Raw genomic sequence first — 20,694 nt, forward strand, 5'->3', positions numbered from 1 at the left:
ATATATATATAAAATAAGCCGGGCATGGTGGCGCATGCCTGTAGTCCCAGCTACCCGGGAGGCTGAGGCAGTAGGATTGCTAGAGCCCAGGAGTTTGAGGTTGTTGTGAGCTACGCTGATGCCATGCCACGGCACTCTAGCCCGGGCAACAGAGTGAGACTCTATCTCAAAAAAAAAAAAAAGAAGCTGGATTTTGTACCTTGGTGACCAAATTTCACTCTCACAAGCAGCAATATCTGGACCACGAGCTGGAGCACTCACTGATGGCCATGTCTGCCTCTCCCGTCCCCCAGCCATATCGACCACCTACCCATTTCTCCTGGAGCTGGTTCACCTCCTCCTCGTGGGCCACCTTCTGTTGCTCCAGCGCAGTCTGTCCCTCTTGCTCAGCCTGGGCCAGCTGTCTGGCTGCTGTATCCCGTTCCTGTTCTGCATGGCTCCGTTCAGCATCCAGTTCCAGCTTCAGGCACCTCACTTCCCCTAAGATGCCAGGGACAGGATCAGGCCACTGGGCCTCAGCCCCACTCCTTTTCCCTAATAATATTCTTCTCCCGCCCCCCGCCCCACCTCATGAGCAACTACAATCTCAGAGGCCCTGAGACTAGCTGGAGAAGGACCTCTAATAGCCACCCACTGCCACCCTGGCTTTCAATAAGGAGTGTGCCCCATCTCAGTTGGGTTCTCACCTTGGATTACTTCCTTAGCTTGAGTGACAGTTTGAATCTGGACCTCCAGCTGCCCCTTGATGACCTCTATCACAGAATTTTGTTGTTGGGTCTCAAACAGACTGCTCTCCAGTAGCTCCTTGGCTGAGCTGTGAGGTTGAGGAATCAGGAAAAGTTCTTATCCATCAAGCCCCTTACCCTTCCTCAAGAGGAGTTGGGTTCTAAGTACTGGCTACCTGGAGAAGTTAGGGGGGCAATTATAAATTTATAACTCATTTAGAACACAGGTACTTAGGGCAGGGAGCTTAGCCTGGCTACCCCTTGCCTAGCAAAGCTCTCCCTGTGCTTGGCTGATCTGGGTCTGGGCCCTACCTGAGCCCCAGTAGTTGTTCAGTGAGGTCCTGCCGGTCTCGCTCCACAGCCTGCAGTCGCACCTCTAGAGCTGCCCTCTCTCGTACCAGGGCCTCCTTCTCCTGGATTACCCTGGCAAGCACTTCTTCCTGTCGTTTGGCCTCCTGATGCAGCTGCTCCAGCTGAGCTGAGGCTGCCTCCTGCTGGTGACGTGCCTAAGGGGAAGAAATTGGTGAGACATAGAACAGAGGCAGGATCCCCCCAGGGCTGTTACCACCAGGTTAGGGCCACTGGTAACTGGCTCTTTGGAGAGTCCCAGCCCAGCTCTGTGAACCCTGATCATTGCCCACTCAATACCAAGTGGCATTTATCTTTTTCCCTGATCAACCCATAGAGCCCCCAGCTCAGGAAGAATATTCTCCTATGAGCAAGACCCTATGCTAAGGAGAGCAGGGGATCTGCCCCTAAGGAGCTCTAGTTTTGAGAAGACACACCCATAATACCAGGAAGAAAAGTGATCAGTGTCCTAACAAAGGGACTCTGAGAAGGGACAGTATGTGTAATTATTAGGACAATGAGAGGTTTGGTAGAGGAGAAGGATGACCTTTGAGCCAGGTTCATTGGTTTAGGAAAAAATTTACTGAGCTGCTATTAGGCACTGTGCTATTAATAAAAGATGGAGGAATAATAACAAGTAAGGCAGAGCCTTGCCTTCAAGGAGCTTCTGGTCTAATGGTGGGGACATATAAATAGATAATTGTAGTATGAAGGGCATAGTTGTTGAAATAAGCATGAGGTGCTAAACACAGCATATGGGAAAAGCATCTAATTCAAACTAGGGGGTATAAAGTAGTGGAGAATGAGTAAAGGAAGCCTATTGAAATTGTTTTACAAAATTGGATGAGGGCCGGGCATGGTGGCTCAACACCTGTAATCCTAGCACTCTGGGAGGCCAAGGTGGGAGGATTGCTTGAGGTCAGGAGTTAGAAACCAGCCTGAGCAAGAGCGAGATCCCACCTCTACTAAAAACAGAAAAACTAGCCAGACATGGTGGTGCACGCCCATAGTCCCAGGTACCTGGGAGGCTGAGGCAGGAGGATCCCTTGAGCCCAGGAGTGTGAGTTTGCTGTGAGCTAGGATGATGCCACTGCACTCTACCCAGGACGACAGAGTGAGACTCTGTCTTAAAAAAAAAAAAATTGGATAATATTGTGCGAACTAGTAACACTGGTTATTTCTAGGAAGTAAGACTTTTTCACTTCCTGAATCATTCCTGCAGTGTTTTAATTTTGTACAATGAGCATGTATTACAGCTTAACATGATGGTGTCAGTTTTGTCTTCTCACCTCGCTTAGTTTCTCTTGAATTTCTTCTTTTTCTTCTTGGAAGCCCCTGAGTGCTGTCTGTAGCTCTGCTCCAGTCTCCTCCGCTTTCTGCAGCTGAGCCTCCAGGTGAGTTTTCTTTTCCCACAGGGCTTCCCTGCTCCTCTCTGCCTCCGCCAGGTCCACCTGCAAAGCATTTCTCACCTGCTCTGCTGCCTCCATTCTGCTGCACACAGACTGGTTCTCCTGCTCTAACTACTGGCCGAAAAGAGAAGGGAGTACAGGGAATCAAAGACAAATGGTTATAGTTTAGGGATCAAGTGTGAGACTGAAATACAAGTGAGATATGAATCTATTCTCCAAAGATGAACATAGGAGTGTTTATAAGAGAGGATGAGAATCCATTCATATGATCTAGTACCTACATGCCAGGTACTAGACAGGCTGGATGCTGGGGACAGAGAAACAAAAGGCAAAATCCTGCTCTCAAAGAATTCAGAATAATGGAACATAGAACATTTCTGGGGCTGAAGGGAACAGGGGTACCATGGAGGTTCCTTATTAAAATTGTAAGTTAAATTTGTAACCTATAGAGAAGAGTGTTTGGGACTTAGGCTCTTTAGCAGATCCTTTTCTCATGATTGCTATTATCTAACCTAATAGGATTAAAAACCTAGTCTTCCTTCTAGAGGACGGGCCCATTCCCAGCCCTGGTGATTTACCCTAATGCCCAAAAGTAGGTCTACTGTAGGTGTGGGAGGGGAATATTTCTAATGGCTAAGCCCAATCTGTATAGTCTTTTCTCTCCTCTGCACTGTAAATGTTCCTTTTGCTCATTTCAGAACTACATTTGGAAGCTGATCTGTCTTGCACTGATCCATTAAGGACTCTGCCCAGCCATGGGCATCAGCTTCATCTGTCACTGGCTTGTGCTTAATCAGGGACCAGCCCTATCCTGGGGACCAGGGAAATCTTTGCTCACCTGGAGAAGCTGCTGGTTCAGACCAACTTTATCTAAGGCCAAAGCCTCATTTAAGGCACTGAGTTTGACAGCTGCTGCCCGAAGATCAGCTACCTCTGCCTTCAGGCTGTTCTCAGAACTCGACAGCTCTGCAATTGACTGTTCTGCCTAAAAACAAAGAGTGCCAAAGAGTTTTCCTGCAACAGTAAACAGTTCACATTCCCAACACCTGCTGCTTTTTTTGTATAGCGATCAGTTAACACTCCATTCCCTCTCTTACATTCTAAACAAGTTTTCCCTTCATTCATTCATTATTGAGGAGTAAGACAGGAGCTCACAGTATGAATGCACGGATGTAAGAATGTATAAACAACTACAATTGTAATGAGACCATAGAAAATGTAAGCACAAAGTGCTCTGGGAACTCAAAGAGTCAAAAAAAATTGGTAGAGGAATTGACAATTAAGTTGGGTATTGAGAAATGAGGAACAGTTTGCAGTTAAAGGGGGAGGAAAGAAGAAGTCCAGGCAAAGTGAAGAGTATATGCAAAGTATTAGGGTCATGAAAGAACATGGTGTAACTGAGAATGCAATTAATGCTATGTGGCAGGGGAAAAGGATATGAGGACTTAGGATGGGGTTTTGAAATGAAGAGGCTAGAAACACAGTTTGGGGCAGATGGCAAAGGGCTTTTGTTGTTGTTGTTGTTGTTTTGTTTTGTTTTTGAGACAGAGTCTCGCTTTATCTCCCCAGCTAGAGTGCAGTGGCGCAATCACAGCTCACTACAACCACAAACTCCTGGGCTCAAGCAATCCTCCTGCCTCAGCCTCCCAAGTGGCTGGGACTACAGGCATGTGTCACCATGCCCGGCTAATGTTTTATAAATTTTGTAGAGATGAGGTGTCACTCTTGCTCAAGCTGGTCTCGAACTCCTGAGCTCAAGCAATCCTCCCACCTCAGCCTCCCAGAGTGCTAGGATCACAGGCGTGAGCCACCACGCCCGCCCAGCAAAGGGCTTTAAATGTGGCACCACAAAGCCAGAAAGCAATTAAATGGTTTTAAGAGACTGACATAATATATGAAGTATAAAAATTTATACTTTGGAAAACTTTCTAATTTCAATATGGAGGGTATTTTGGGAGGCAGGAGACCCAGAAGCAGACTAGTAACTGAGGAAAGAAATATGAGGGGTCACGGCTTGAAGGGTAAAGAACGAGGCAGGCTGCATGGCTCTTCCTGGGAACACACCATTTTAAGCCGCCCACCCAGCAAGTAAGGAGAGAAGGCCCACGCACCCTAGCCAGCGCTGCGGTCACTTCTGTTTGCTCTTGCCTCAGTAACTCCCCGTCTAGGCGACTTGACTCCAGGGCTTCCCGAAGAGTGATCAGTTCACTGAGTGATTCTGATTGCTTGGCTTCCAGGCCCACCAGCGTCTCCTGACTAAGATGGGAAGGAGAGGGGTCTAGAGGAAGTCTTAGGGACTGGCTATACCCCAAAAGGTAACAGGAATATAATTACCTTTGCTATGCAAAAGAATGAGGAAGCTCTCTAAAAACTGATAAGGAAAGATCTCTAAGGCATATCAAATGAAAAAAGCAAGGTATAGAACAGTATATATGATGTACTACCTTTTATATAAGAAAGGAAGAATATATACTTATATTTACATGAAGAAGCACTGGATAGATAAACAAGAAATCAATTACTATTGGCCAAGCACAGTGGCTCATGCCTGTAATCCCAGCACTTTGGGAGGCCAAGGCAGGAGGACTGCTTGAGGCCAGGAGTTTGAGACTAGCTTGGGCAATATAGCAAGACGCCATCTCTACAAAAAATTTTTTAAAAATTAGCTGACATGGTGACATGTGCCTATAGTCCCAACTACTTGGAAAGGATCACCTGAGCCCAAGAGTTCAAGGCTGCAATGAGCTATGATCATAATACCACTGCACCCTAGTGTGGGTGACAGGGAAAGACCTTTTCTCTAAAAATTAATAAATAAATAAATAATGGTTACCTATATGAGGAAGGGAAATGGGATGAAGAAAAACACAAGTGGGAGTGAGACTTCTCTGTGTATATCTTTTTAAATAGTTTTGACTTTTGAATCATATATTATCAATTCAGATAAATTAAATTTAAAAATATACAATTATCTCTGTGGATTTTCTGCCCTTCCCCTTGGTACAAATCCCCCTAGCACAAGTCATGACACACATGGCAGTCCTTCAAGTTTCTGCTCTTCATGCCTATGAGGTATGTGCCAGGAAGTAGGGCACAGGAGAGGAGGGAAATACACCAAAGATGAATATGCCAAATAACTGCTCCCAGTTATTTATTTATTTATTTATCTGAGACAGAGTCTTGCTCTGTCTTCCAGGATAGAGTGCAGTGGCACCATCATAGCTCACTGCAAGCTCAAACTCCTAGGCTGAAGTGAGCCTACTGCCTTAGCCTCCCAAGTAGCTGGGACTATAGGCACTACGGGCACATGCCACCACGCCTGGCTAACCTTTTAATTTTTTGTAGAGACAGCGTTTCGCTATGTTGCTCAGGCTGGTCTCAAACTCCTGGCCTCAAACGATCCTCCTGCATCGGCCTCCCAAAATGCTGGGATTATAGGCATGAGCCACTGCACCTGACACCTGCTTCCAGTTATTAGAGACCTACTATATGCTAGGCTCTATGTTGGCATTTTCCAAAACACTGCTCTAATCTTCCCAACGATCATTCAAGGTAAGTATCATGAACCACATTTTACAAATAAAGTAACCTGTCCAAGTGGCAGAGCCATAATTCAAACCAAGCTTTTGCCCAGCTCTAAAGTCCTTGCTGCTTCTGTGACTTCATACAGGGGAATTTACTGATTAGCTAGGTCCATTTACTTTGGTTTTCCCTTTCTTGACCAGCTAATTTCCCACCCCATGTAAGCCTTACCCTTTAGCTAGCCCTGAACATGCCATGAACCTTGCTGTCTCCTTTGCCAGTCTACTTCTTTAGCCCTTCTCCCACTCTCTACCAATTAAAACAGGTTAAGAACCAGCTCAAAGCCTACCCCCTCCTCCAAAAAGATTTTCCTCATCCTCAATAATTAACTGTCACTCTTGTGCTCCCAAAGGACCTATCCTCATGTCATAGTTAGTTATGTACTCGTCTAACTTCTCTATTAGACTGTAGGCTCCCTGAGATGAGGACCTGTGTTTTATTCATTTCTGTATCCCCCACAGTGCCTCATTCCTTATGGGTTGGGCTCAGCAAAGTCTTTCTTGACTTTTCTTAAACTTTCTGTATTTGTCTTTCTGCAAAGGAAGGAGCAATAAGCTAATCTGAACCCACTATATGGCAGGCCTCTGTGTACTCCACTTTCCAAGAGAAGGGAGGTGGGTGGGGAGGGTGTGGAATTGAAGGAAGGCCAGACCCAGTGAGGAGGAGACTGGTTACACTTACAGGCGCTCCCTTTCCCGGACAGCCAGGTGCAGCTCTTCCTGCTGCTCCTCCTTCTCACCCTGAGCGGAGTCCCCCTGCAGCTGAAGCTCCATGTTTGCCCTTCGCAGGCGCCATGCCTCCTGCTCCAGCACCTCCAGTTGCTGCTGCAGCTCTTCCCTGGCCTTCTGCAGAAGCTCTCGCTCCCTAGAAGAAGGAGATCAGAGGTGAGCAGAGATCATGGAACCTAAAATCCTTGCTGGAAGCAGACATCACAGGGTCAAAGAAGAGAGGTGCCTGTTTCCTTTTCCAACATCCCATCTTTCCTTTTGAGTGGGAAACCATTTTTTTATAACCACAAAGACCCCAAACACAAAAACTCGTTCAGTAGAAACAAGCAGAACACAAAGCAAAGCAGCCCTGGGTCTCAGGACAAGCAGGATCAGCCAACCAAAACCATGATGGGAGTGGGTAAATGGCTGGATGGCGACTGAGAGCAGGCGTGGAAGCGTGGAGGGACAGCCCATCTGCTCACTTGCTGAGAGAGTCCACCTCTCCCTGGAGGTCCACAGTCTGCCCTGCCAGAGTGTCCCGCTCCCCAGTGAGTGTCTGCAGCCGCTGTCTCAAGGCTTTACCCTCTTCCTCCCACTGATCATGCTGCTGCTGCAAGAAGCTCACAGCCTCCTGGCAGCCTGAAAGCTGCTGCCTTAGGTCCTGTGGAAGGAAAGCAACAGAAACCAGATGGTGAGAAAGAAGGAAAGGACAAAGGAGAGATGTCAGAAGCCTGACAGAGGGGCTGGACAAGGAGGTTAGGGGTTGATGCAACAAGGATAAGCTGAAAATAGAGATGTGATCGGTTGAGAAGACAGAGGACCAGAGGTTATTGGGCTTCTGTGGTTCTAGAGTCTTAGGGTTCATCATCTCCAAATGTACGGTGGCATAAGGGGATGGTAAGTGTACTCGGGACCCTCAGAGTTGGGGAACACGTACCTATACTCTCCCAGGGCTCTGGTTCCCAATCTTTGCATAATGCTATGCAAAGACTACATGCAAAGTGAAGCATGCCACTAGCACGAAGAATATGCTGGTTACCCACAAGTACAGTTGGGCAGACACAAAGACTCCGATGGGCACTTTGGGATATTGACAAAATATCTCATGATTGGTCAACAAAGAGAATGGGGCAGTCCAGGCTAGGGAGGTACTTGGAGCACAAATAAGTTTAGGTATCCACCCCTTATGGCTAAAGAGGAATGCTAGGGGTTCTCACCTGCACAGCCTGGCGTCTCTGAGTCAGCACTGAACGCACCAGAGTAACAGCCTTGTCCGGGGCCTGGGAATTAAGCTGGGAGAAGCCACTAGAGTCCAATTCCAAAGAGCTCTCATGACCAGAGCCTTGGGCCATATTGTCCCCTTCTTCCACCATGACCTGAAACCCAACACAGTGGGGTCACCACCCTACTGACCAAGGCCTAGAGTCCATACAGAGGACTTACACTACAGCCTGGACAAATCTGATGCTTTCCTTCTCAGGTCCTCTCCCAGGGTGGGGGCAGAAGGGGCATATCTGAGAGCAAAAAAGGCTGGTTCCTTCAACTCCCCACCTTTGGTCATCCAATTCCAGGAGCACCAACAAGGATAAAGCATTCTCTGAGGTGATAATAAATGAGGAAATGAAGGACAAAGAGGCTATTGAGGTAGCAAAGACCAGAATCCAGCCTCTGGCCTGAGAACACAGCTGGCAACAGGAAAGAGGGCCTGGCCCACCAGACAGTGCTCAAACATGAATCCCTTAGGGTTCTAGTCATCAAATACACTCAGAAAACTCATCCCCATAAGACCCTAAACCCAAACACCTCAGAGACTGGAAATCTAGGCATGACTGAGAGGACACGGCCACCTGGGGAGAGGAGTAAGGCATGAATAGGAGGCTTTCCAGTACCTGGGTTATATCCTTGATCACCTGCTGTAAAGACAACTTCTCCTCTTGGGCATTTCTACTAAGAGATGCCTCATGTTCCATTAATTCTGCATGATTTGTCTCCTGAACAGGGAACACAATACAGCCTCAGAGCAAACTCTCAAAAGAGAATTTATAATTCCAGACCCCCAACAAGTCTCATTCTGTCTATTCCGTCAGCCCCACTTTTTCCCTAACCACGTATGAATGCTAATTGTCATCCAAGGAGTCTAAAGACTATCAGATGTGGTGATTGAAAGTTTAGATTAAGTGATTACAAGTTCCAAATTAGACTGCCTAGATTAGAATTCTTGATCTATCACTTATTAGCTTGGTAACCTTAGGCAACTGCTTCTTTGAACTTCCTTCTCTTTAAAATAGGAATAATTAACAGTGACTACTCCACAAGTTTGTTTTGAGGCTTAAATGAAAAAAAAAATGCATGTATTAATAAACTACTCAATAGTGCCTGACACGAGGCAAATGCTCAATAAATGTGAGCTGTTACCGGATGCGGGATGGCTGCTGTCTCTGCACAGTAGATTGATGCTTGAGACCTAAGGCTAAACCAGAGAAACCTCTAGCCCCACAGCCAGAAATAATCTTGAAGACTCAAGATCTCCTTTCTTCCTTCCTATCATGTTTGTGTTAGTGAAAGCCTGAAGACATAGCCTGCAGCTATGTTTTAATTGGCCTATACAAAATTTGAATCAGTATTTATAAATTGAGAGATTTTAAATAAAAATATTAATTTTCTAGCTTCTCTCAAAAAGTTAACATATAGGCCACACCCAGCCCCCATTTGTACAGGGCAACGATGTACTGAAGTTGAACACTGGATGCCTCCTCTAGATGAGACATTTATTCCTCAGGGCCCCACAATCCCTACCACTCCTCACGGTTTCCTTTATACTGAGCTCAGGTGTCCCCTGCAGTACTGAAAACTAAATCTGACAGCACTGGAAAACCAGAATTCTTACAACTGAACCCGCTTTGCTCATTTACATTATTTGAACCCTGTGGATATTGGAATTGGCAAATTCCTAATATTAAATAAAAAGGAATCAAGAAGGCACAAACAAGTCTGGCTCCCAGTTGATCGCAGCTTGGATGAGAAGATTGGGGCTGTGCATACGGATAGGGGGACGGAAGCTGCCTAAAATCAGGAACTGAAAATATGTAGAGATGAAAGGAAACATGGAATCAAGCCAGAGATTCTAAGATCCGACCTTAGAGAATCCCTTGGGTAACATCCCTGGCAGTTATTAAGCCAGTGACCAAAACCTGACTCCTTCACAAGACAGACTGCTCAACTACTAAACAGCTCTAGCTGGGAGACAAACTCTACCACCCTGTAACTTCTAGCCATTGACATTGGTTTTGCCCTAGAAAACATTAAACAAGTCAACCCTCTTCTTCCTATTGTCAGTCCTTCAGTTATGCAAAGGAAGCAACCACATTTTCGTGGGTCTTCAAAAGGCCTCAAGCCCTTTTTTCTCCAGGCTAAACATTGCCATTACTCCTCAGTTGTTTCCCATATGACTAGGTTTTCAATCTCTCCACAATCCACTTCCTGGTGACTCACTAATTTGCCAGTGTGTTTCTTAATGTATGTGCCACCTCTCTCTGATAAGGACATACTGCATACATGTGCCATTGCAGTTTCCCTAGGAATACAGTAGGAATAGTAGACAATTAATAATATTTATTTAATGAATGAATGAGTTAATTAATTTCAGATTCAGCCAAAATTTATTTTTTACCTTTAGATTATTTCATCAAGATACATTTAACTGGTATCCTGCACTATCTGCCCATAAAGGACAAGAAATCTACAAGCCTACTCTCAACTCCTTTCCAGAACAAAGAATCATGTACCAGGATCTCCAGTGTCTCTCTCAGAGCCTTTACCATCTTTTCATAATCTTCATTTTGCTTCTGAGACTGGGTCAGCAGAGCAGAGAGCTCAGTCACCCTAAAGAGAAGACATAGCACTGTCACCTGGGCAGCCCAAGCATATGGACAGAGCGACTATGCAGCACACCCCAGCCCAACACAGACACTCCCACTGCAGCCTCCCCAGAATCCCCTGGGTACCCCCAGCCCCTCTGCACTCCCTGAGTACCACATGATGCTATAGCCTTGAACTGGGGGGGAAGCAAAAAGCCACTCAGACACATGCAGGGATTTACCACATCTCAGGGCTGGAACACGTGTTTGGGGGCCCGAGAGCTGAAGGAAAGCCCTGGCCCAGGCCCTTCCAGGCCTCGCTTGATCTTGAAGTCAAGCACCCTGAAGCCAATAAGAACATCAGAATTGCCACATGGGATAGTCCCAAGGTCCCTCCAGCCCAAGATTCTGACTCTGATAGTTAAAAATGGGGGGCAATTCGGAGAAGATTATGGTCAACCTTCTTGGTATTAATCTCATGTCCAGTGAAATCACCAAACATCTCTATCACTTAACACTATATCTTGGAGCTTTGTGCTTGGTATTATATGGGTGGATAAATAAATATTTCTTGAATGAATATCATCAAAGAGTTTACATGTTTTTTGAAAGTCTTAATAATTTTATTCTCTATTATCTCTAAGAGCCTTAATTCATTGTATGGTCATTCGTTTAATTATTGTATCATTCAACAAACATTTATTGAATGTCTACCACACAGTAGGTGAAATACAAAACACTAGAGACACAAAACTAAGACATCTAAGACATCGTCTTAGATGTCTACTAAGACATCGTCTCTTTGTGTTTCTCAGTGCCTTTAAAAGCAAAAACAAAACAAAATAGTCCTGCAATTTATGTATACCACCAATAGGTGAAGACACAATCCTAGTCATGAGGCATAAACTGAACTTTGCCTTGAGATTTAATGGGGCTTACATTCCTGCCCCTCTTATCATCATTTTTTAAAAAACTATTTTACTATAATCCCAAAATTAAAACATCCTAACCAGAAAATAAATAGATAAATAAATAAAGGAATCTAAATAATCAATGAGATCAATGCTATAACGAGCAGGTAAAAAGACCACAGGGGCATAATAACTTAGTAGGCTACTGAGGTCAGAGAAGGCTTCAAAGACAAGGTGACATTTCAACTATGCCTTAAAGGATAAGGCAGAGAGAAAAGGGAGGGAGGCATTCCAGGCTAAGGTCAGCATGTACAAAGGCAGGGAAGCATGGAAGAGCTCGGCTGCTCTGGGAATGACAAGTAGTGTGGTGTTGATAGAGGATGGAGTCATAGCCAGCTCTATAAATCAACAAGAGAGAAACTGAGCCTGAGTCTGAAGGCAATCAGCAACAAGCCCCAACTGTGGCATCAGGTTTCAAACTAGACTCCCTCTGGCATATCTCCTTGCCTTCCCATAGTAGAAATACTCTTGGAATCTCCCTTGCCTATTCCTAACACTCTACGGGAGTCAACTTTTCCCCAGTGAACCCTTCCTGGGACCCCAGGCCATCTTACTGGTCCTGAAGTTCAGCCTTCTCCAGATCCCCCTGACTCTTCAGCTGCATTAACTCCTGGCTCTTCTCATGGGCTTCCTTCTCCAGCTCCTGGGTCTTGGCTAGCAGCAGCAGCAGCTGGGCTGGCTCCCTCTCATCCACTTTCCCAGAGCCATTGGATTCCCAAGACTGTGCTCCCACGGTCAAGCGCAGACAACAGGTCAACAGGGACCCTGAAAGCCTCATGTGCTCAGCCTTTAGCTCTGTCAGATCTCTAAGTACAAGCAAGGAAAAGAGCAGATTCCAATAGGGACCAGGGAAGGCAGCATGGAGATCAAGCCCAATGAAGCCTGAGGAGCAGGTCTGGGAAAAATCTTCTGACCCCAACAATACCAACTCTCCCACCCCCCCCAGTCCCCCCACCAATCACCCCTTCTACAGCAGCCCATTGTCATAAGTCCAGAATTGGTAGGGGCAAACCTCCTCCTTTCTTATCCCCACACTGACCTGTCAGTCGCTGACTTCATTTCCAGGAAGTGGCGTCGGAAGGTGACCACCTCCCGCCATAGACCGAGAAGGCGACCATGCTCCCCTTTCAGGTAGCCCTTGAAGAACTGTGTGTTCAGAAACCCAGTTCATACCAAAGCACAGAGGACTATCTTTTGACAAACACAAGAGTCTTAGATTCCTCCTGACTACTGGCGGGAAGGAAAGAGGGATTTACAGGAAATAGCTTATGAATGTCTATTCAGGTTATACCAAAGAGTTTAATAAAGTTGGCAGTGAGAGTCAAGAGGTCAAAGGGCCTAGGACGGTACATGGCCTTCTTCTGGGCTAGATTAGAAAAGGATACGCAGTAGCTACTTAACAAATGGGAAGTAGTACCATATACTTATTAGGAGGAGTAAATGATATAATATATAATATATAAATCACCTGCAAAGAGCAAAGGCTCAAGAAACATTTGTTTCCTTTAGCTGTTACCTGAAAATACCCCAGGACCCAAAACTACTGTTCTTTTTTTTTGAGACAGAGTCTCACTTCATTCCCCTGAGTAGAGTGCTGTTGCGTCAGCCTAGCTCACAAAACCTCAAACTCCTGGGCTCAAGTGATCCTCCTGCCTCAGCCTTGCAAGTAGCTGGGACTACAGGCATGCACCATGATGCTCAGCTAATTTTTCTGTTTTTAGTAGAGACAGGGTCTCGCTCTTGCTCAGGCTGGTCTCGAACTCCTGAGCTCAAGCGATCCTCCTGCCTTGGCCTCCCAGAGTGCTAGGATTACAGGCATGAGCCACCATGCCAGGCCCAAAACTGGTCTTTCTTCCCCATTCAATTTCAGTATCTATTCTATCTCCTTAGCATCTAGATATGCAGACCTCCAGATCAGGGACTCAGTAAGCTTTCAGATCCATCTAAAATCTAAGCTAGTCACTTTTGCAGGAACAGAGTTGCTATGAGTGTCATGCCACCTGCCAGCAAAACCTAGACTAAGCAGGAAATAAGAGAACTAAGCTGAAGGCCTGAGCAGGGCAAAGCTGCCAGTGTAGACAGGTAAGGATGGTCAGAGACTTTAACAGCAACTGCTCAGTTTCCATCCAAGTCCTAAAGTTAACCCCTTCTAGCACTGACCAGGGCAGTGTCCAGAGTGCACAGCCCTCTTCTCACTGTTCCAGCCCTCTGTTTTTCCTACCTCCTGCTCCATCCGCCACTGGCTCTCCTTCCTCATTAGTTCATCCCGGGCCCGGCTCCAGTCCACTGTCAATTTTTCCACATCTTCCCGAAGGGCTTTATTCACCACGTCAGCTTTTTCCATGTGCAGTTGAAGCTGGGTGTTCACCTCTGCTAGACTCTCACACCTGCACTGGGGAGGGGTAAAATCAAGTGCAAAATAAAGGTCTGATCCAACCCTTGGACCTCTTGGGAATAAGATGGCAACCATAAGAATTTTCCATTGCTGGGAATTAGAGGGCTAAGGCTGAAGTCCATGGCTCTAATCCATGTTAGCCCTCAGGACCGAGGTTTCCCATCGGCTTTCTCCACCCACTGACCAATCACCCAGGTCAGAGACTTTGGGGTCCATCACCTCTGTTGCTCCTCCTCCAATCGGATTAGCAGATGTTCCAGGTTTGGCTCCTCCACACTTTCCCACCTCTGAGGGATCGGTCCCTGTGCCAGACAGAGAAAAACCTTGTTTATCTCCAAAGAGGATATCATTCAGACCAATTCCCTGATGCTCCCTTCTACAGCAGCCACGTTCTTTTTATTCTTTCTCCCTTTTGTTAGCAATATGCTTCTTTTCTTAATCACTGCATCCTGAAAGTAAATCCACTGCATCCCTTGCTCCAAAAGTGAACCAATGACCTCTCCTGAAAGATGGCCTTTGGTAGTGAAAAGAATCTCCAACTTAAGAAGCATAAAATAAGGCCAGGCCTGGTAGTTCATGCCTGTAATCCTAGCACTTTGGGAGGCTGAGGTGGGAGGCTTGCTTAAAAAAAAAAAAAAAAAAAAAAGCATAAGATACGTCTTTGACTAATGGCCTTTACTTCTACCACAGTAATTTTTGGACCTTGGGAAGTTAATTAACTTCTTGGAGCTACAGTGTCTTCAGCTACAAAATGAAGGCGATGTCATTCTCCTCAGAAAATTGCTTTGCAGATTAAATGACACAATTACAGATGCTCCTTGACTCATGATGGGGTTATGTCCCGATAAGCTCATCGTTAAGTTGAACATTTCATATATCAAAAGCATGTTTTCAACTTATCATATTTTCAATTTAATGATGGGTTTATCCAGACATCCTCATTGTAACCCAAAGAGTGTACTGAGTGCGTATAGTTTCTGTACCAGCACAAAGTCGAAAAATCGTTAAGTTGAAGCATAAGTTGGGGACCACCTGTATATGACAATGCCTAATAGTGCCTGGTTTACATAGAAGGTGCTCAGTAAGTTTTGGTTCTTTCCTTCCTCTCAGAGAACTTTTCTTAGGGAAATGTAGAACAAAAGTAAATGGGTTTTTCAAAGCCAGTTCTACCCAGACAGTAGCACAAGTATAACCTTCCACCACAAAGGGATAAAACAGATAAACACTGACACCTGCTGGAGGAAAAATGCACCTCTTCCCTCTAATTCCACATTCCTTCCAATCTAATTAAGTCTCCCAAAGCTACATTTCCTCCTCTTTAGAACTAAGGGTTGGAATCTGACAGTCCCGCTAGGTCTTTGGTTGGCAAATGAAACCTAACAAGTATATTCACCGAGGGCTCAGGGGGAGCATAGAACTCAGTCTCACTCACTCCAGTGGCTTCCAGCCGCTTCTCCAGCTCTTGGCACCAGCTCCGGTACTGCAACACCTGAGGCAAACAGAGCAGGCCCCGGGCAAGGCACACAGCTGGCAAAAATAGCCCAAACCAAAGGCCCCAAGCATCTCAGGCAAACCTGCTGTGAACAGGGGAACTGGGTGGTGATAGTGTGGTAAAGGCCATAACATCTTACAGCTTCTATCTGGGCATTTAAATAATACTTTCAATATGCCTCTTGTATGGAAGAGGCAAGATTATGGGCTTAGGACCTAGAAAACTTAGGGTCAGGTGTTAGCTCTAGATTAGGTGAGCAAACCTGGGCAACTAATTTAACCCTCATGAACATCTTTAAAATAAATACAATACACACCTCATGGAGTACTTGTGAGCATTAAAGTAGAAGCTGTGTATGAAAGCTAGGGGGTCTGGGACCTGTCTGACCAAGCTAGGTGGGCCATTCCCCTAACATGGCTCTGCCTCCCACAACCCTTACCCACCCGGCACCCAGCTCTAGGTGCCGAGGTGGGTAAGGGTGGTTCTCTTTTCCCCTCCCAAAAGGGCAGCTGCCTCACCTTGGCCTGCAGCTTCCTCACGAGGGTGGCTTGCCTCTGTTGGGCCTCCTGGGAGTTCTTCAGCTTCCGCCAGGAGGCTGCCTGGTTCTCTGCCATCTGCTGCTGTAGTGCCAGCACTTGCTCCTCTAGTACCAGCTGCAGCGACTGGGGCTTCATGTTGTTCAACCCAGGGCTTCCTGTCTCCATGGGAGTGCCAGACAGTAAGTCCACAGGTCCCTATGCCGCCAGAGGCTGTTTGCTCCCAGCAGGGCCTCTAACCATTGCTATGCCACTTCACTCTCCTCTTGAGCTAGGGACCAAAGCACATAGTAAAATGAAAAGGACTGTCTAAATGACTCAAATTTATTCAGCAAATATTTATTAAGTCTGACAAAGCTGGGCTAGACAAAGTAAATAGGTTCCTTTACCACAAGACTCCTCAAAACCTTTAAAATAAGATGGACCTTGATCTCTAAGAGGGGACTACGATGGCCATCATTTCCCAAATTTAACTGACCATGAGACAAGCTCACACAATTAGTGTTTCCTGGCGTGCCTTCTGGAACTCTGCACTAAACCAAGAGCTCCTGCTTTATCATTGCATCCCTAGTGCCTGGCACAGTGAACCATAAACATCTGTTGAATGAATCATTGAAAGTGTTCTGAATCTAGCAGGGGAAACAGACACAATTACAATACAATGTGGTGTGTGCAATAATACAGACATCACCGGAGAGTGTGGGAACACAAAGGGCACTTAACTCGGCTTGGGGGGCAGCTATGAACTATGTGAATCATCATGATCCCCATCACCATAGTTAATATTTGCTGAGTGCTCCTTTGGTCAGTCACTTTGTCAAGTCCTTGAAATGCATTATATTTATCTTCACAAGAATCTTGAAACCTTCCAATGCCTTCCCTTTACACTTCACCATAGGTACTATTATAACTCTTTATAAATACAGATGAGAAAACTGAGGCTTAGAAAGGCTAAGTAACTTGTCCAGGTCACACAGCTGGCATTTGATTGATCAAGGATTTGAACACAAGTAGTCTGACTTTCTGACAAAGAAAAGAAGTGGCAGGTATTTCAGGCAAGGGATACAGAACAGAAGGAAGAAGGAACCAGTTGCAGCAGGATGGCAAATTTTCCTCCCCCACCAGGAGCTGGGCCAAAATGGGGCAACGGGCCACCCGCAGTCAGGGGAGGCCAGCCTAACAGTGACCTTCAGAGATACCCAGAGAAGGGGAAGCATAGTGGTAAAGAAGAGTTCTGGGTACTAGTCCAAGCTCTGCCTCTAATGGGCTCTGTGACCTCAGGCACGCTACTTCCCTTTCAGTTTCCTTGTTCAAAAATGAGCTATGTGAACTCTGAGTTTCTTAGGCCTCTAAAACACACAAGTATCCTATATCCTGGGCTGGGGGGAGAGTTCTCTCATTTTATTAATCCTAAGACTCCCACTAGCAGAGTTAAGGAATATCTATATTTCCAACTACCTATCAAGAAAATAATATATACAGCAAATGCAAATCAGACATTTGCACATACAGTGGGAGCTGCAAGGGCCCCAGATCCTTTTAATGCACCAAACTGGTGATTTCCTACATCCTGGCTCAAATGCCATTTCCTATCACATCCTCCCAAATGAACCCAGGAAGAGTTCATCACTTTTATAGCTATACACACAGAGAGAATATATGTTTTAATGTCTATATTGTATTTTATCATCACTATTTGTCTACTTTCTCTACTAATCCATGAGTGTCTCAAAGGCAGGAGTTGTCTAATTCATTTTAATCATTAGTAGGTGGTCAATAATGCATAACGAAGAAGTGTGTGGGCCTCACTCCTGGAAGTTCTAAACCGTGGGCCAGAGATTACAAATCAGTGGCCTGCTGGCTCTTTTCAACCATAGGATGGTTTTTAAGAATTCAAATTAAGTGTCAACATTTACCATTGAGAGAACGCAAATAAAAATCTGTATTTCTGGCTCCTTTGGAAAACCAGAACATCTAGTGACCCTTAACCCACATTCACACAAGGCAAGGACCAGCTGCAGTTGAATAGTGCCTGCCCCCTTTAGCTAGGACATGTGCTTTCCAGTTCACCACAGCCTCCCCCGCCAATGCCTATTCTCTCTCTCACACTGATAGCAGATTTCAGTTGTCATTTATCATTGCCATGGTGTTATTGTTTTTCTTGAATAGAGTTATAGAAGAGAACCCAGCTTACCAATTTATATTACCTCCTGGGCAACTGAAGATACTTGAGTTTGCAGAGCCTGTGCTAGGCAGTAAGAAAAGTGCACCAAGTAGGAAGAACAGAGTGGTACCAAAACACCAGGCTGCCTCTTCCTAGCCTATGAACCAGGGCAATACAACCTTCCCCTACACTCAAACATCTTCCTTTTCTGCCCTTCCTTTCCACCCAGACTGTGTAACCAACTCACCACGACTCTGTAAAATGTTGGCTCTGCTGAGTTCTATGAAGCTCAATCCCTTTCTGCTGGTTAGAGGCACAGACCTTCCAGGAAACTGCTATTTTACCTCAGGATTTCTGCCAACCCTCTACCGACAATAAGAGTAGATCTGAGCTGCTTCAAGGGAACTAAGGAGCCTTTTCTCTAATACTGTGAGGGTTGAGCCATGCTTTTGCACATAGTAGGAGTTTCAGAGGCCAAAAAAGCCCCCTCACCCTCCTTTGAATCCCTATCCCAATATATTAGGTTGAACCATATGAAATTGCTAATATTCACCATTATTTTTTACCTACAAAAACGGAAATTTCATGTAGTTCAACCTAATATATCTGTAAGCAGTCCTGCCACAGTTCCAAGAATTCTCATTAAATCTTCTTTTAGGATAAGGCTACTAGTACATCATGCAATCTTATTTTACAGATAAGTAAACTGAGGCTTGCAGAGATGAAGTAATTTCATTTTATTCATATTTTGTTTATATGTCCCACTTATCTCAAAAAAATGACTTGAAATTATAGCAAATATACCATACAAGGACAGGTGTGGTGGCTCACACCTGTAATCCCAGCATTTTAGGAAGGCAAGGCAGAAGGATCACTTGAGGCCAGGAGTTTTAGACCAGCCTGGGTAACATAGCAAGACCCTGTCTCTTACAAAAAATAATAAAAATTAGGGCATGGTGGCACATACCTGTAATCCCAGCTACTCAGGAGGCTGAGACAGGAGGATCACTTGAGCTCAGGAGTTTGAGGCTGCAGTGAGCTATGATTGTGCCACCACACTCTAGCCTGGGAGACAGAGTGAGACTCTGTCTCAAAAAAAAAAAAAAAGTGGAGAACTTCTTAACTGAAGACTCTTGGATTCCACTCCTAGAGAATCAGTAAACCAGGAGTGGAGCCCAGGAATCTGCATTCCAGCAAATATTCCAGGCGATTCTGATACATGGGGAACACATTTTAGAAAGGAAGCACTGCATGAGGCTGTGAGCTGCTTTAGGGTAGAGACTGTGACTTGGTCATCTCTGACTCCAGCACCCAGCACAAGGCCTGGTACAAAATAGGTGCTCAGTATAAGTGTTGAGGGAATAGATAAATGGATGAGTTGATAGCAAGAGTGAGACAGCAAGCCTTCTGGTTAACCCGCAGCCAAAGGTAACCTGAGAAGGAAACACCCTGTTAAGAGCTATATTGTACCTTTCTCCTCTAAGAACACAAAAAGTTCTCAATAGCTGCTTTGAGAAATAGAGAAAGTAAGTGGGGAATAAAGGGCTTTAGGAAAGACACTGATTCTAAAAGGTAGACTATGGAGAGAGGGAGAAAAAACATCTCCAGGCATCAGAGAAAAAGATGCAAAGAATTAGTGGTGTAGGTTTCCATCCTAGGGAAATACTCCCATAGAAGGGACTGTGCAAGAATCAAGAATGTTCACTGCAACAATATTTAAAATGGAGAATAATAAAACAACCTAAATGTTATACACATTAAGCTCTTTCCTGCCTCTTTTCTGCCTTACACGTGCTCTGCTCTCTACCTAGATCACTTTTCCACCAGCTCTTGGTTTAGCTGATGACCTTCCCCTCCTTCAGATCTCAGCTTAAATGGTGCTTCCTCAACTAGATCTTCCCTGACCATGCTATCTAAAGTAATACTTACCCTGTATTTTCTATCACAGTCTTCTGTTTCTTTCAAAGCACTTTCCACTTATTATTTTATTATTTTTTTATCTATTAACTTTCTCCCCCTCTAAAATTTAAGCTTCATGTGGAGAGGAGGCTTATTCCTAGCATTTAGCAGAGAATCTGACACGTGGTAGGTGCTAAATGAATCAAGGCAGCCTCGGTGTTATAAAGTTTAATGACATAAAATCCATCAGCAAACTAGACAACATATTTTAATACTATAAGGAATAAACTGGTTTCAGAATACAAAGACATGCCCTTAAAGAGTAAGTGGAATAACAGAGGATCAAAACCAAATAGTAATCTTTGATCTCTGTAAAGGCAGATTCATTCATTCATTCTCTTATTTATTTATTCATTCACCCAGCAAAAATTTATTGAACATTGATTATGTTCTAGTATCAGATAATAATACAATGTATTAATGGCAAGTTGGAAATTGTATTAAAACATAATAAAGTAGTACAACTGGCTAGAGTGCCATGGCGTCATCTTAGCTCACAGCAACCTCAAACTCCTGGGCTCAAGCGATCCTTCTGCCTCAGCCTCC

General features: G+C 45.0%; 1 protein-coding gene across 7 annotated transcripts in view; it reads right to left on the minus strand.

The window, feature by feature from the left end:
- The window catches only part of CEP250 (centrosomal protein 250kDa), a 50,047-nt gene that overhangs the window by 25,043 nt on the left and 4,310 nt on the right, over positions 1 to 20,694 (minus strand). For 5 of the 7 annotated variants that reach the window (XM_012637724.1, XM_012637723.1, XM_012637725.1 and 2 more), the window contains exons 2-18: positions 16,008 to 16,296; positions 15,430 to 15,486; positions 14,217 to 14,299; positions 13,824 to 13,989; positions 12,642 to 12,748; positions 12,157 to 12,408; positions 10,560 to 10,656; positions 8,664 to 8,765; positions 7,992 to 8,150; positions 7,257 to 7,435; positions 6,746 to 6,928; positions 4,594 to 4,738; positions 3,321 to 3,467; positions 2,363 to 2,593; positions 1,038 to 1,231; positions 687 to 814; positions 311 to 480 (exon numbers count right to left, since the gene is read on the minus strand). In XM_012637724.1, the coding sequence (XP_012493178.1) occupies positions 311 to 480; positions 687 to 814; positions 1,038 to 1,231; positions 2,363 to 2,593; positions 3,321 to 3,467; positions 4,594 to 4,738; positions 6,746 to 6,928; positions 7,257 to 7,435; positions 7,992 to 8,150; positions 8,664 to 8,765; positions 10,560 to 10,656; positions 12,157 to 12,408; positions 12,642 to 12,748; positions 13,824 to 13,989; positions 14,217 to 14,299; positions 15,430 to 15,486; positions 16,008 to 16,193 (2,586 nt within the window). In that variant the 5' untranslated portion in view covers positions 16,194 to 16,296. Of the gene's footprint in view, positions 1 to 310; positions 481 to 686; positions 815 to 1,037; positions 1,232 to 2,362; positions 2,594 to 3,320; positions 3,468 to 4,593; positions 4,739 to 6,745; positions 6,929 to 7,256; positions 7,436 to 7,991; positions 8,151 to 8,663; positions 8,766 to 10,559; positions 10,657 to 12,156; positions 12,409 to 12,641; positions 12,749 to 13,823; positions 13,995 to 14,216; positions 14,300 to 15,390; positions 15,487 to 16,007; positions 16,297 to 20,694 lie in introns of those variants that run through there. The other 2 variants (XM_012637729.1, XM_012637728.1) reach the window with 2 other exon arrangements.

The sequence above is a fragment of the Propithecus coquereli genome, unplaced genomic scaffold, assembly GCF_000956105.1.
Source record: "Propithecus coquereli isolate 6110/MARCELLA unplaced genomic scaffold, Pcoq_1.0 Scaffold122, whole genome shotgun sequence".
In the NCBI taxonomy this organism is placed as follows: domain Eukaryota; kingdom Metazoa; phylum Chordata; class Mammalia; order Primates; family Indriidae; genus Propithecus; species Propithecus coquereli.